This window comes from Entelurus aequoreus, linkage group LG12 (genome assembly GCF_033978785.1).
Source record: "Entelurus aequoreus isolate RoL-2023_Sb linkage group LG12, RoL_Eaeq_v1.1, whole genome shotgun sequence".
Taxonomy (NCBI): Eukaryota; Metazoa; Chordata; class Actinopteri; order Syngnathiformes; family Syngnathidae; genus Entelurus; species Entelurus aequoreus.
This window is the reverse complement of record NC_084742.1, coordinates 65,398,081-65,411,122: the sequence shown is the minus strand read 5'-3', so window position 1 is coordinate 65,411,122 and position 13,042 is coordinate 65,398,081. Positions and strand designations below refer to the sequence as shown.

General features: G+C 33.6%; 1 protein-coding gene across 1 annotated transcript in view; it reads right to left on the bottom strand.

The window, feature by feature from the left end:
• LOC133661307 (transcription factor ETV6-like) overlaps positions 1-13,042 on the bottom strand; it is a gene marked incomplete at its 3' end in the record, with an annotated part of 109,593 nt that overhangs the window by 72,217 nt on the left and 24,334 nt on the right. The window contains exon 2 of the mRNA XM_062064436.1: positions 11,682-11,811. Within this exon, the coding sequence (XP_061920420.1) occupies positions 11,682-11,811 (130 nt within the window). The remainder of the gene's footprint in view (positions 1-11,681; positions 11,812-13,042) is intronic.

Here is a 13,042-nt window from a genome sequence, read left to right as displayed (position 1 = left end):
CGATCCCTACAGCAAGGGGTCTTCAACACCCTTAATATACCGGTACTAATAAAGAACCGCGGTACTAGTGAGTTAAAAAATGTACTGCCTTTGAAAAATACAGATACATTGTTGTCAACACACACACAGAGCACTGACAAACAGAAACAGTGTGGAGACAGAATAGGGAGAATGCATGTATTTTTGAAAATAGTTCTTCTCAGGTTTGTTTACATTTCTTGACTGCAATACACACCAACAAAATTCACAAATTAAATTTTGAAAAAATGACTGCATACTTAAATAGGAATAACAGACCAAATACATGTTACACAGCCTTAACTTCCTGGCGCTAAAACTGCAGAAAATAGTCATTCTCAGGTTTGTTTACGTTTCTTGAACACAATAAACACCAACAAAATTCACAAATGAAATTCTGAAAAAATTACTTAATACTTAAATAGGAATAACAAACCAAATACATGTTACACAGCCGTAACTTCCTGGCACTAAACCTGCAGAAAATAGTTCTTCTCAGGTTTGTTTACGTTTCTTGACCGCAATAAACACCAACAAAATTCACAAATTAATTTTAGAAAAAATGACTGCATACTTAAATAGGAATAACAGACCAAATACATGTTACACAGCCGTAACTTCCTGGTACTAAACCTGTAGAAAATAGTCATTCTCAGGTTTGTTTACGTTTCTTGAACACAATAAACACCAACAAAATTCACGAATGAAATTGTGAAAAAATGACTGCATACTTAAATAGGAATAACAGACCAAATACATGTTACACAGCCGTAACTTCCTGGTACTAAACCTGCAGAAAATAGTTCTTCTAGGGTTTGTTTACGTTTCTTGACTGCAATAAACAACAACAAAATTCACGAATGAAATTGTGAAAAAATTACTGCATACTTAAATAGGAATAACAGACCAAATACATGTTACACAGCCTTAACTTCCTGGTACTAAACCTGTAGAAAATAGTCAATCTCAGGTTTGTTTACGTTTCTTGACTGCAATAAACACCAACAATATCCACGAATGAAATTGTGAAAAAATGACTGCATACTTAAATAGGAATAACAGACCAAATACATGTTACACAGCCTTAACTTGCTGGCACTAAACCTGCAGAAAATAGTTCTTCTCAGGTTTGTTTACGTTTCTTGACTGCAATAAACACCAACAAAATTCACGAATGAAATTGTGAAAAAATGACTGCATACTTAAATAGGAATACCAGACCAAATACATGTTACACAGCCGTAACTTCCTGGTACTAAACCTGCAGAAAATAGTCATTCTCAGGTTTGTTTACATTTCTTGACTGCAATAAACACCAAGAAAATTCACGAATGAAATTTTAAAAAAATTACTGCATGCTTAAATAGGAATAACAGGGCAAATACATGTTACACAGCCGTAACTTCCTGGTACTAAACCTGTAGAAAATAGTCATTCTCAGGTTTGTTTACGTTTCTTGACCGCAATAAACACCAACAAAATTCACGAATGAAATTGTGAAAAAATGACTGCATACTTAAATAGGAATAACAGGGCAAATACATGTTACACAGCCTTAACTTCCTGGTACTAAACCTGTAGAAAATAGTTCTTCTCAGGTTTGTTTACGTTTCTTGACTGCAATAAACACCAACAAAATTCACGAATGAAATTGTGAAAAAATGACTGCATACTTAAATAGGAATAACAGGGCAAATACATGTTACACAGCCTTAACTTCCTGGTACTAAACCTGCAGAAAATAGTTCTTCTCAGGTTTGTTTACGTTTCTTGACTGCAATAAACACCAACAAAATTCACGAATGAAATTGTGAAAAAATGACTGCATACTTAAATAGGAATAACAGGGCAAATACATGTTACACAGCCGTAACTTCCTGGTACTAAACCTGCAGAAAATAGTTCTTCTCAGGTTTGTTTACGTTTCTTGACTGCAATAAACACCAACAAAATTCACGAATGAAATTGTGAAAAAATGACTGCATACTTAAATAGGAATAAGAGACCAAATACATGTTACACAGCCTTAACTTGCTGGCACTAAACCTGCACAAAATAGTTCTTCTCAGGTTTGTTTACGTTTCTTGACTGCAATAAACACCAACAAAATTCACAAATGATTTTTTTTTTTTTTTAAATGACTGCCTACTTAAATAGGAATAAGAGACCAAATACATGTTACACAGCCGTAACTTCCTGGCATTAAACCGACATAAAACACTTATGTCGTGATACACTTTTACTCGCATATCAGTCATGTCAGTCGGACTTCTTTACCGCAATAAACACCAACAAAACTCACGAAAGGAAGCATCCCAAAACAATTAATAATAGCAAACACTTCAAATGATGTATTACATTATAGTAAATACAGGCTTTTTAGGTCGTTGGAGATTATTATGAGCATTTCTATAAAAAGTAATATTTTGTGGAAGAGTGGCTGAAAGGGTGAAATACTACAAGCATTCTTTAGCGGACCGCCTCTAATCCACTTCCTCCTCAGGAAATGGAGAAGGCGGATTTCTGCCCACACTGCAATTTCCTCCCTCGTCCTTCTTCTCCCTCTCTCTCTCTCTTTTTTCCACCCCTTCCCCACTATCTCCTGCTCAGTGTGGACGGACGGCTCATTTCCCGCCCCTGCTCCCTTGCAAAGCCCGGTGTGCGGGAGGGGGTGCATGCAAACCGTGTTTCGGGCGCATGAGGAACTGCGACGCAAAAGCGCGGGTGTGTAGTGACCTGTCGCCTTGCACGGCAGGAAACGGAACCAAAACCAGTGCTTCCTTTTTCTTCAACAATGCAGGAAACAAAAAAAAAATTTCCAACTCCAGCCTGCCCAACCGTCAACTCTGCTGAAAATAAAGTTAAATATTGACAAATGTCCGGGATAGAGAAAGGTTAGTCTTTGAACGTTTATCTCTTGGCAGCGCTCCACCGCACCACCACGCTGATTGGTCACGCCGGGGGTGTCAAAAGTCTTTTTATCCAGGGCCACAGTGAGGAACACATACATTTATTACACAATTTCCTATCCATTAGATCAATATAATACGCAAAGTATTCACAGCGCCAAGCATTTATGTCACAGTCTTATTCCAAATTCATTCTTGACCTCAAAATTCTACACACAATACCCCATGATGGCAATGTTTCTTTAATTCAGCAACATTTTCCCAAGGAATATTTCAAATATTTGATGTCAAGTAATTGGAGCCTTAAATAGGTCAATAATTCATAACAACGTTAATATTAATTCATTATGTTTTTACTTTCACTTAAGTCCCTTCACATCTATTCGTTTTTTTGCTTGTTTGTTTTATGCCCTTTTTGTCAAAGAAAACACACAAAATAGGCAATATTTTCCTCCAAAGTGGAATATTTGATGTGAATTAAACAGGTCAATAATTCATAACAACATTATTATTAATCTTTTTTTTTTTTTACTTTCACTTAAGTCTCTTCACATCCATTTGTTTTTTTGTTTGTTTTTTTATGCCCTTTTTGTCAAAGAAAACACACAAAATATGCAATATTTTCCTCCAAAGTGGAATATTTGATGTGAAGTAATTGGAGCCTTAAATAGGTCAATAATTCATAACAACATTACTATTAATTTATTTTTTTTCTTTTACTTTCACTTAAGTCTCTTCACATCTATTCGTTGTTTTGCTTGTTTGTTTTATGCCCTTTTTGTCAAAGAAAACACACAAAATAGGCAATATTTTCCTCCAAATTTGAATATTTGATGTGAATTAAACAGGTCAATAATTCATAACAACATTATTATTAAATGTTTATTTTTTTTACTTTCACTTAAGACTCTTCACATCCATTTGTTTTTTTGTTTGTTTTTTTGATGCCCTTTTTGTCAAAGAAAACACACAAAATATGCAATATTTTCCTCCAAAGTGGAATATTTGATGTGAAGTAATTGGAGCCTTAAATAGGTCAATAATTCATAACAACGTTAATATTAATTCATTATTTTTTTACTTTCACTTAAGTCTCTTCACATCTATTCGTTGTTTTGCTTGTTTGTTTTATGCCCTTTTTGTCAAAGAAAACACACAAACTAAGCAACATTTTCCTCCAAAGTGGAATATTTGATGTGAATTAAACAGGTCAATAATTCATAACATCATTATTAATTAATAATTTTTTTTAACTTTCACTTAAGTCTCTTCACATCTATTCGTTTTTTTGCTTGTTTGTTTTATTCCCTTTTTGTCAAAGAAAACACACAAAATATGCAATATTTTCCTCCAAAGTGGAACATTTTATATGAATTAAATAGGTCAATAATTCATAACAACATTATTATTAATTAATAATTTTTTTTTACTTTCACTTAAGTCTCTTCACATCCATTCGTTTTTTTGCTTGTTTGTTTTATGCCCTTTTTGTCAAAAAAAACACACAAAATATGCAATATTTTCCTCCAAAGTGGAATATTTGATGTGAATTAAACAGGTCAATAATTCATAACAACATTATTATTAAATTTTTTATTTTTTTTACTTTCACTTAAGTCTCTTCACATCCATTTGTTTTTTTGTTTGTTTTTTTGATGCCCTTTTTGTCAAAGAAAACACACAAAATATGCAATATTTTCCTCCAAAGTGGAATATTTGATGTGAATTAAACAGGTCAATAATTCATAACAACATTATTATTAATTAATATTTTTTTTTACTGTCACTTAAGTCTCTTCACATCCATTTGTTTTTTTGTTTGTTTTTTTATGCCCTTTTTGTCAGAGAAAACACACAAAATATGCAATATTTTCCTCCAAAGTGGAATATTTGATGTGAATTAAACAGGTCAATAATTCATAACAACATTATTATTAATTTTTTTTTTTTTTTTACTTTCACTTAAGTCTCTTCACATCTATTTGTTTTTTTGTTTGTTTGTTTTATGCCCTTTAAGTCAAAGAAAACACACAAAATATGCAATATTTTCCTCCAAAGTGGAATATTTGATGTAAATTAAACAGGTCAATAATTCATAACAACATTATTATTAATTAATTATTTTTTTTACTTTCACTTAAGTCCCTTCACATCTATTTGTTGTTTTGCTTGTTTGTTTTATGCCCTTTTTGTCAAAGAAAACACACAAAATATGCAATATTTTCCTCCAAAGTTGAATATTTGATGTGAATTAAACAGGTCAATAATTCATAACAACATTATTATTAATTAATTATTTTTTTTTTACTTTCACTTAAGTCTCTTCACATCCATTTGTTGTTTTGCTTGTTTGTTTTATGCCCTTTTTGTCAAAGAAAACACACAAAATAGGCAATATTTTCCTCCAAAGTGGAATATTTGATGTGAAGTCATTGGAGCCTTAAACAGGTCAATAATTCATAACAACGTTAATATTAATTCATTATTTTTTTAACTTTCACTTAAGTCTCTTCACATCTATTCGGGTTTTTGCTAGTTTGTTTTATGCCCTTTTTGTCAAAGAAAACACACAAAATATGCAATATTTTCCTCCAAAGTGGAAGAGTTGATGTGAATTAAACAGGTCAATAATTCATAACATTATTATTAATTCTTTTTTTTTTTTTTTACTTTCACTTAAGTCTCTTCACATCTATTCGTTTTTTTGCTTGTTTGTTTTATACCCTTTTTGTCAAAGAAAACACACAAAATATGCAATATTTTCCTCCAAAGTGGAATATTTGATGTGAATTAAACAGGTCAATAATTCATAACAACATTATTATTAATTAATATATTTTTTTACTGTCACTTAAGTCTCTTCACATCCATTTGTTTTTTTGTTTGTTTTTTTATGCCCTTTTTGTCATAGAAAACACACAAAATATGCAATATTTTCCTCCAAAGTGGAATATTTGATGTGAATTAAACAGGTCAATAATTCATAACAACATTATTATTAATTAATAATTGTTTTTGCTTTCACTTAAGTCTCTTCACCTCTATTCGTTGTTTTGCTTGTTTGTTTTATGCCCTTTTTGTCAAAGAAAACAGACAAAATATGCAATATTTTCCTCCAAAGTGAAATATTTGATGTCAAGTAATTGGAGCCTTAAATAGGTCAATAATTCATAACAACGTTAATATTAATTCATTGTTTTTTTTACTTTCACTTAAGTCTCTTCACATCCATTGGTTTTTTTGCTTGTTTGTTTTATGCCCTTTTTGTCAAAGAAAACACACAAAATATGCAATATTTTCCTCCAAAGTGGAACATTTTATATGAATTAAATAGGTCAATAATTCATAACAACATTATTATTAATTAATAATTTTTTCTTACTTTCACTTAAGTCTCTTCACATCTATTTGTTTGTTTGTTTTATGCCCTTTTTGTCAAAGAAAACACACAAAATATGCAATATTTTCCTCCAAAGTGGAATATTTGATGTGAATTAAACAGGTCAATAATTCATAACAACATTATTATTAATTAATTATTTTTTTTACTTTCACTTAAGTCTCTTCACATATATTTGTTGTTTTGTTTGTTTGTTTTATGCCCTTTTTGTCAAAGAAAACACACAAAATATGCAATATTTTCCTCCAAAGTGGAATATTTGATGTGAATTAAACAGGTCAATAATTCATAACAACATTACTATTAATTTTTTTTTTTTCTTTTACTTTCACTTAAGTCTCTTCACATCTATTCGTTGTTTTGCTTGTTTGTTTTATGCCCTTTTTGTCAAAGAAAACACACAAAATATGCAATATTTTCCTCCAAAGTGGAATATTTGATGTGAATTAAACAGGTCAATAATTCATAACAACATTATTATTAATTAATTTTTTTTTTTTTTACTTTCACTTAAGTCTCCTCACATCTATTTGTTTTTTTGTTTGTTTGTTTTATGCCCTTTTTGTCAAAGAAAACACACAAAATATGCAATATTTTCCTCCAAAGTGAAATATTTGATGTGAAGTAATTGGAGCCTTAAATAGGTCAATAATTCATAACAACGTTAATATTAATTCATAATTTTTCTACTTTCACTCAAGTCTCTTCACATCTATTCGTTTTTTTGCTTGTTTGTTTTATGCCCTTTTTGTCAAAGAAAACACACAAAATAGGCAAGATTTTCCTCCAAAGTGGAATATTTGATGTGAATTAAACAGGTCAATAATTAATAACAACATCATTATTAATTAATAATTTTTTTCGCTTTCACTTATGTCTCTTCACATCCATTCATTGTTTTGCTTGTTTGTTTTATGCCCTTTTTGTCAAAGAAAACAGACAAAATATGCAATATTTTCCTCCAAAGTGAAATATTTGATGTCAAGTAATTGGAGCCTTAAATAGGTCAATAATTCATAACAACGTTATTATTAATTCATTGGTTTTTTTTACTTTCACTTAAGTCTCTTCACATCCATTCGTTTTTTTGCTTGTTTGTTTTATGCCCTTTTTGTCAAAGAAAACACACAAAATATGCAATATTTTCCTCCAAAGTGGAACATTTTATATGAATTAAATAGGTCAATAATTCATAACAACATTATTATTAATTAATAATTTTTTTTTACTTTCACTTAAGTCTCTTCACATCTATTTGTTGTTTTGCTTGTTTGTTTTATGCCCTTTTTGTCAAAGAAAACACACAAAATATGCAATATTTTCCTCCAAAGTGAAATATTTGATGTGAAGTAATTGGAGCCTTAAATAGGTCAATAATTCATAACAACATTAATATTAATACTTTTTCTTTTTTTTACTTTCACTTAAATCTCTTCACATCTATTGTTTTGTTTGTTTGTTTGTTTTATGCCCTTTTTGTCAAAGAAAACACACAAAATAGGCAATATTTTCCTCCAAAGTGGAATATTTGATGTGAATTAAACAGGTCAATAATTCATAACAACATTATTATTAATTAATAATATTTTTTTTACTTTCACTTAAGTCTCCTCACATCTATTTGTTGTTTTGCTTGTTTGTTTTATGCCCTTTTTGTCAAAAAAAACACACAAAATATGCAATATTTTCCTCCAAAGTGGAATATTTGATGTGAAGTAATTGGAGCTTTAAATATGCATCGCTGGTCAAAAGTGCGCAAATAAGCTATATTTATATGACTTTAATTAGTATTTTTTAGGGTGTGGCGGCTTGTATTTTGCCGTGGCGTGCTGCCACATTTAATTACATGCTGGGGAAACCCTGGTAATGTCAGTTCAAATGAAAACTCCACGATGAGGCTCCTTGTCACACCCATCCACATAGCTCTTTAAAAAGTATTGCATTCCTAAAAATGTACATTGGAGGACTTCACAAATACTGTATAACAAACACTTTTGATATATTCTGGTCTCCTTCCAGTATCAGCTCGAGTACAAACGCTGCGGGATCACTTCAGGTTAAGTTAGCACATATTCAATTGTAGCTGAATGAAACAATTGGGCTTCAGGTTAATAAGACACTTTATTAAGACTATATACTGAATTACAATGTCTACTAAATAGTACGCAAATATGAAGTACATTGCACTGCATTAATAGAGTAAAATAAAATAATAAAGGACAGATTACACCTTGATTTGGTACACTTTTCATCTAAATAAACCTTAAAGTGCTACAGTACAAACTGATAGTTCAACAGTAAGAGCTTAAAGATTAAAACTGATAAAATACTAAAACACTAACTACTAAATAATGAGAAAATTAGTGAAGCATAACAAATGCAAAACAGTGTCTATTTATTTTAGTTATTAAAAAAAATGACTGGGTGAAAAGATGTCAGAGATTGTATAAGTACCGTCAATTCCGGACTATCAGTAGTTTCCATTAAACCCAAGCGGACACTGAAAAGGTGTGTTATTGTTGCAGGCTGAAAATATACTTCCTGTTTTAATGCCCTAGACCGGAAGTAAACCCGTCCATAACGTTTCTGCTCAAAAGGATTCTTTCTTCATCGCTCCGAGCAACGTTTGTACGTTTTACAATATAACTAAAACAATTCTTACTGACTAAAGCGTCACGTGTGTGACGTCTGTAGGAGTGTTTTCATGCATATTTGTACGTGCTGTCGTAACGTAGCGAAGCTAGCATCTTTAGCGAATATGCTAACACATTTACAGGTTGTCTTGCGTTAGTATTATTAACTTACAATGGCATTCTTTTTGTATTGTTTCGGTTTCGTAAATTCAGCAAAACGTCACCGTGGAGTTATTGAGTCTGTTTAGCTGATTGGAGAGCTAGCTTGGCTTCTGTTTTGTCTGATCGGCCGTTTTACTGCCTTGTTACAGACAGCGTTTGAAAACAATTAAAGTATGTAAACAAACATTTACGCAATCTTTTTGTGTAAATAACTAATTTCACAACGTATATATTTCTGTAATGGAGTGGCCGTGCCAGCAACTTGAGGGTTCCAGGTTCGATTCCCGCTTCCGCCATCCTAGTCACTGCCGTTGTGTCCTTGGGCAAGACACTTTATCCACCTGCTCCCAGTGCCACCCACACTGGTTTAAATGTAACTTAGATGTTGGGTTTCACTATGTAAAGCGCTTTGAGTCACTAGAGAAAAGCGCTATATAAATATAATTCACTTCACTTCACTAAATGGGTGTAATTGTATATTTTTTTTTTTTATCATTAATGAACGTTTCATAACATCCACAAAATTCAGTGACACATTGTGTCGTTTGGATTTTTTTTTTTTTTTGCACCATGACTAGGGAAGGTTGTTTGCATTTGGTCATATAAGTAAATGCTGCGCATGGATCCTTTCAATACATAATTGACATAATTGAATAAGTGTGGAATTTTTTCCCATCATGCTTTGTGATGTGTTTAAATGGGTGTAATTGTATTTTTTTAATAGTTAATGGACGTTTTTTAATAACATCCACAAAATTCAGTGACACATTTTGTGTCGCTTGGGGAAAAAAATTTGCACCATGACTACGGAAAGTTGTTTGCATTTGGTCATATTGGAAATATTTTTTTTTTGCACCATGACTAGGGAAGGTTGTTTGCATGGGTCATATAAGTAAATGCTGTGCATGGATCCTTTGAAGACATAATTGAAGGTCATTGACCTAATACAAAAAGAATGCCACAGTCATTCTCAAAACAGTGGAAGCGGTCCCCCCCTGGGGGGGTGGATAAGTGTGGAAAATTTCCCCATCATGCTTTGTGATGTGTTTAAATGGGTGTAATTGTATTTTTTTAATCGTTAATGGACGTTTTTTATAACATCCACAAAATTCAGTGACACATTTTGTGTCGTTTGGATAAAAAAAAATTGCACCATGACTAGGGAAGGTTGTTTGCATTTGGTCATATTGGAAATACATTTTTTTTGCACCATGACTAGGGAAGGTTGTTTGCATTTGGTCATATAAGTGAATGCTGCGCATGGATCCTTTCAAGACATAATTGAAGGTCATTGACCTAATACAAAAAGAATGCCACAGTCATTCTCAAAACAGTGGAACCGGTCCACCCAGGGGGGGTGGATAAGTGTGGAAATTTTTCCCATCATGCTTTGTGATGCGTTTAAATGGGTGTAATTGCATTTTTTTTTATCGTTAATGGACATTTTTATAGCATCCACAAAATTCAGTGACACATTTTGTGTCGTTTGGGGAAAAAAATTTGCACCATGACTAGGGAAAGTTGTTTGCATTTGGTCATATTGGAAAGACATTTTTTTTGCACCATGACTAGGGAAGGTTGTTTGCATTTGGTCATATTGGAAAGAAATTTTTTTTTGCACCATGACTAGGGAAGGTTGTTTGCATTGGGTCATATAAGTAAATGCTGTGCATGGATCGTTTCAAGACATAATTGAAGGTCATTGACCTAATACAAAAAGAATGCCACAGTCATTCTCAAAACAGTGGAAGCGGTCCCCCCCTGGGGGGGTGGATAAGTGTGGACAATTTTCCCATCATGCTTTGTGATGTGTTTAAATGGGTGTAATTGTATTTTTTTTTTTATCGTTAATGGACGTTTTTTTATAACATCCACAAAATTCAGTGACACATTTTGTGTCGTTTGGATAAAAAAAAATTGCACCATGACTAGGGAAGGTTGTTTGCATTTGGTCATATTGGAAATACATTTTTTTTGCACCATGACTAGGGAAGGTAGTTTGCATTGGGTCATATAAGTAAATGCTGCGCATGGATCCTTTCAATACATAATTGAAGGTCATTGACCTAATACAAAAAGAATGCCACAGTCATTCTCAAAACAGTGGAACCGGTCCACCCAGGGGGGGTGGATAAGTGTGGAAAATTTTCCCATCATGCTTTATGATGTGTTTAAATGGGTGTAATTGTATTTTTTTAATCGTTAATGGACGTTTTTTTATAACATCCACAAAATTCAGTGACACATTTTGTGTCGTTTGGATACATTTTTTTTGCACCATGACTAGGGAAGGTTGTTTGCATTTGGTCATATAAGTAAATGCTGCGCATGGTTCCTTTCAAGACATAATTGAAGGTCATTGACGTAATACAAAAAGAAGGGGACTCTAAGAGGGTGTTATGGAGTTATCATTGGCATGACTATTTTTACAACTTAATTAAATGTGACAACACTAGCAAGTTAGCAGATGTCAGCGGCTAACATCTGCTTTAACACCTCCAGCAGAACAATACAGCACGCCTGTGTGTGTGTGTGTGTGTGTGTGCGTGTGCAACTCACGCAGGTGTGCGGGCAGCCTGGCCGGCTTGTCCTCCATTCGGCTGGCTGGCCTGGCGGCGGGAGCATGGACGGGGGAGGAAGTGGAGTTTGGCAGCGGGTTGGCGGAAGGACTGAAAGAGCGCCTCTCCTGCTATGAATAGACACAGAGACACAGAAAGGCCGGCTCAGATGAAGCGTGCCAGAACCCAAACAGTGCCCACATGGACCGGCCTCACCTCGCCGTGCAGCCACAGCACCAGCAAAGTGGTGTGACGCTGACAAAGTGTGGAAATACCAATGCACCGGGATGCCAAGCATACTTTGGCGCATAATCCCTGACATAACAAATGCCCCAAAAATGTTGCTGGCTGGGTAAAAAAAAAAAAAAGACAACTACAAATGGTCTATTGTAAGGGTGTCTTAAGTGCAGCCTGGGGGCCAATTGTGGCCCTAAGCTCTACTTTGGTTGAGAAAAATGTAAGAAAATAGGAGCAAAAAGACATTATGTCATAAGAAAACAATATTACTCATTTATTACAAAAATGTCTCAAAACCTCATCAGGAGTCTCGACAAAACCCGAAAATGGCAGAAAATTTATATTTTTCAAAAACTTTTTTTCGCTAAAATGTCATAAGGGGGGGACCCTTATACACAAATTAAAAACTGTCTTGCTTCAGCAGCACAATACTGGTGCTGTACTTGTAGGAGATGTCTCAAAACATCATCAGGAGTTCCGACAAAACCCGAAAATGGCAGAAAATATATTTTTCGGAAAAAATGTTTTGCTAAAATGTCATAAAAAACTGTCTAAAATTTATATTTTTCGAAAAAAAAATTTGCTAAAATGTGGTAAGGGCAGGGCCGGCCCGTGGCATAGGCCGTATAGGCAAGTGCTAAGGGCGCCGCCCATCAGGGGGCGCCACGCCAGTGCCACAAATGTTGGGGGAAAAAATAAAAAAGTTGGTACTATTATTTCTAAATACATAAAATAATCCCACGTTAATTAAAATGCAAAGTAAAGCCTATTTAATAGAAATATTATTTGTTATAACATTACGCCGCCGCCCCCCGCACGGTGCGCCCCCTCCCTTCCCGTATCATGACTTTTTGGACGTCACCACATCAAAAAAATCAACACAAGATGTCAAAACGGCCAAAACTGTCAGGTGCCCAGGGAAGAAAAAAGAGAAAAGAAGAGGAGAAACGAGAAAAAGACAGAGGTAGCAGGTAGGTAACGTTAGCCTACATGAAATTATTTGTCCGTTACAGAATGTGATAGTAACCTTTAGCATTAAGCTAATGTTACATGATTCGGCAATTGCTAATCAATAAACAGCTAGTTCTGTTTTAACGCCGGGTTAATATTGTGGAGGGGGCTAAA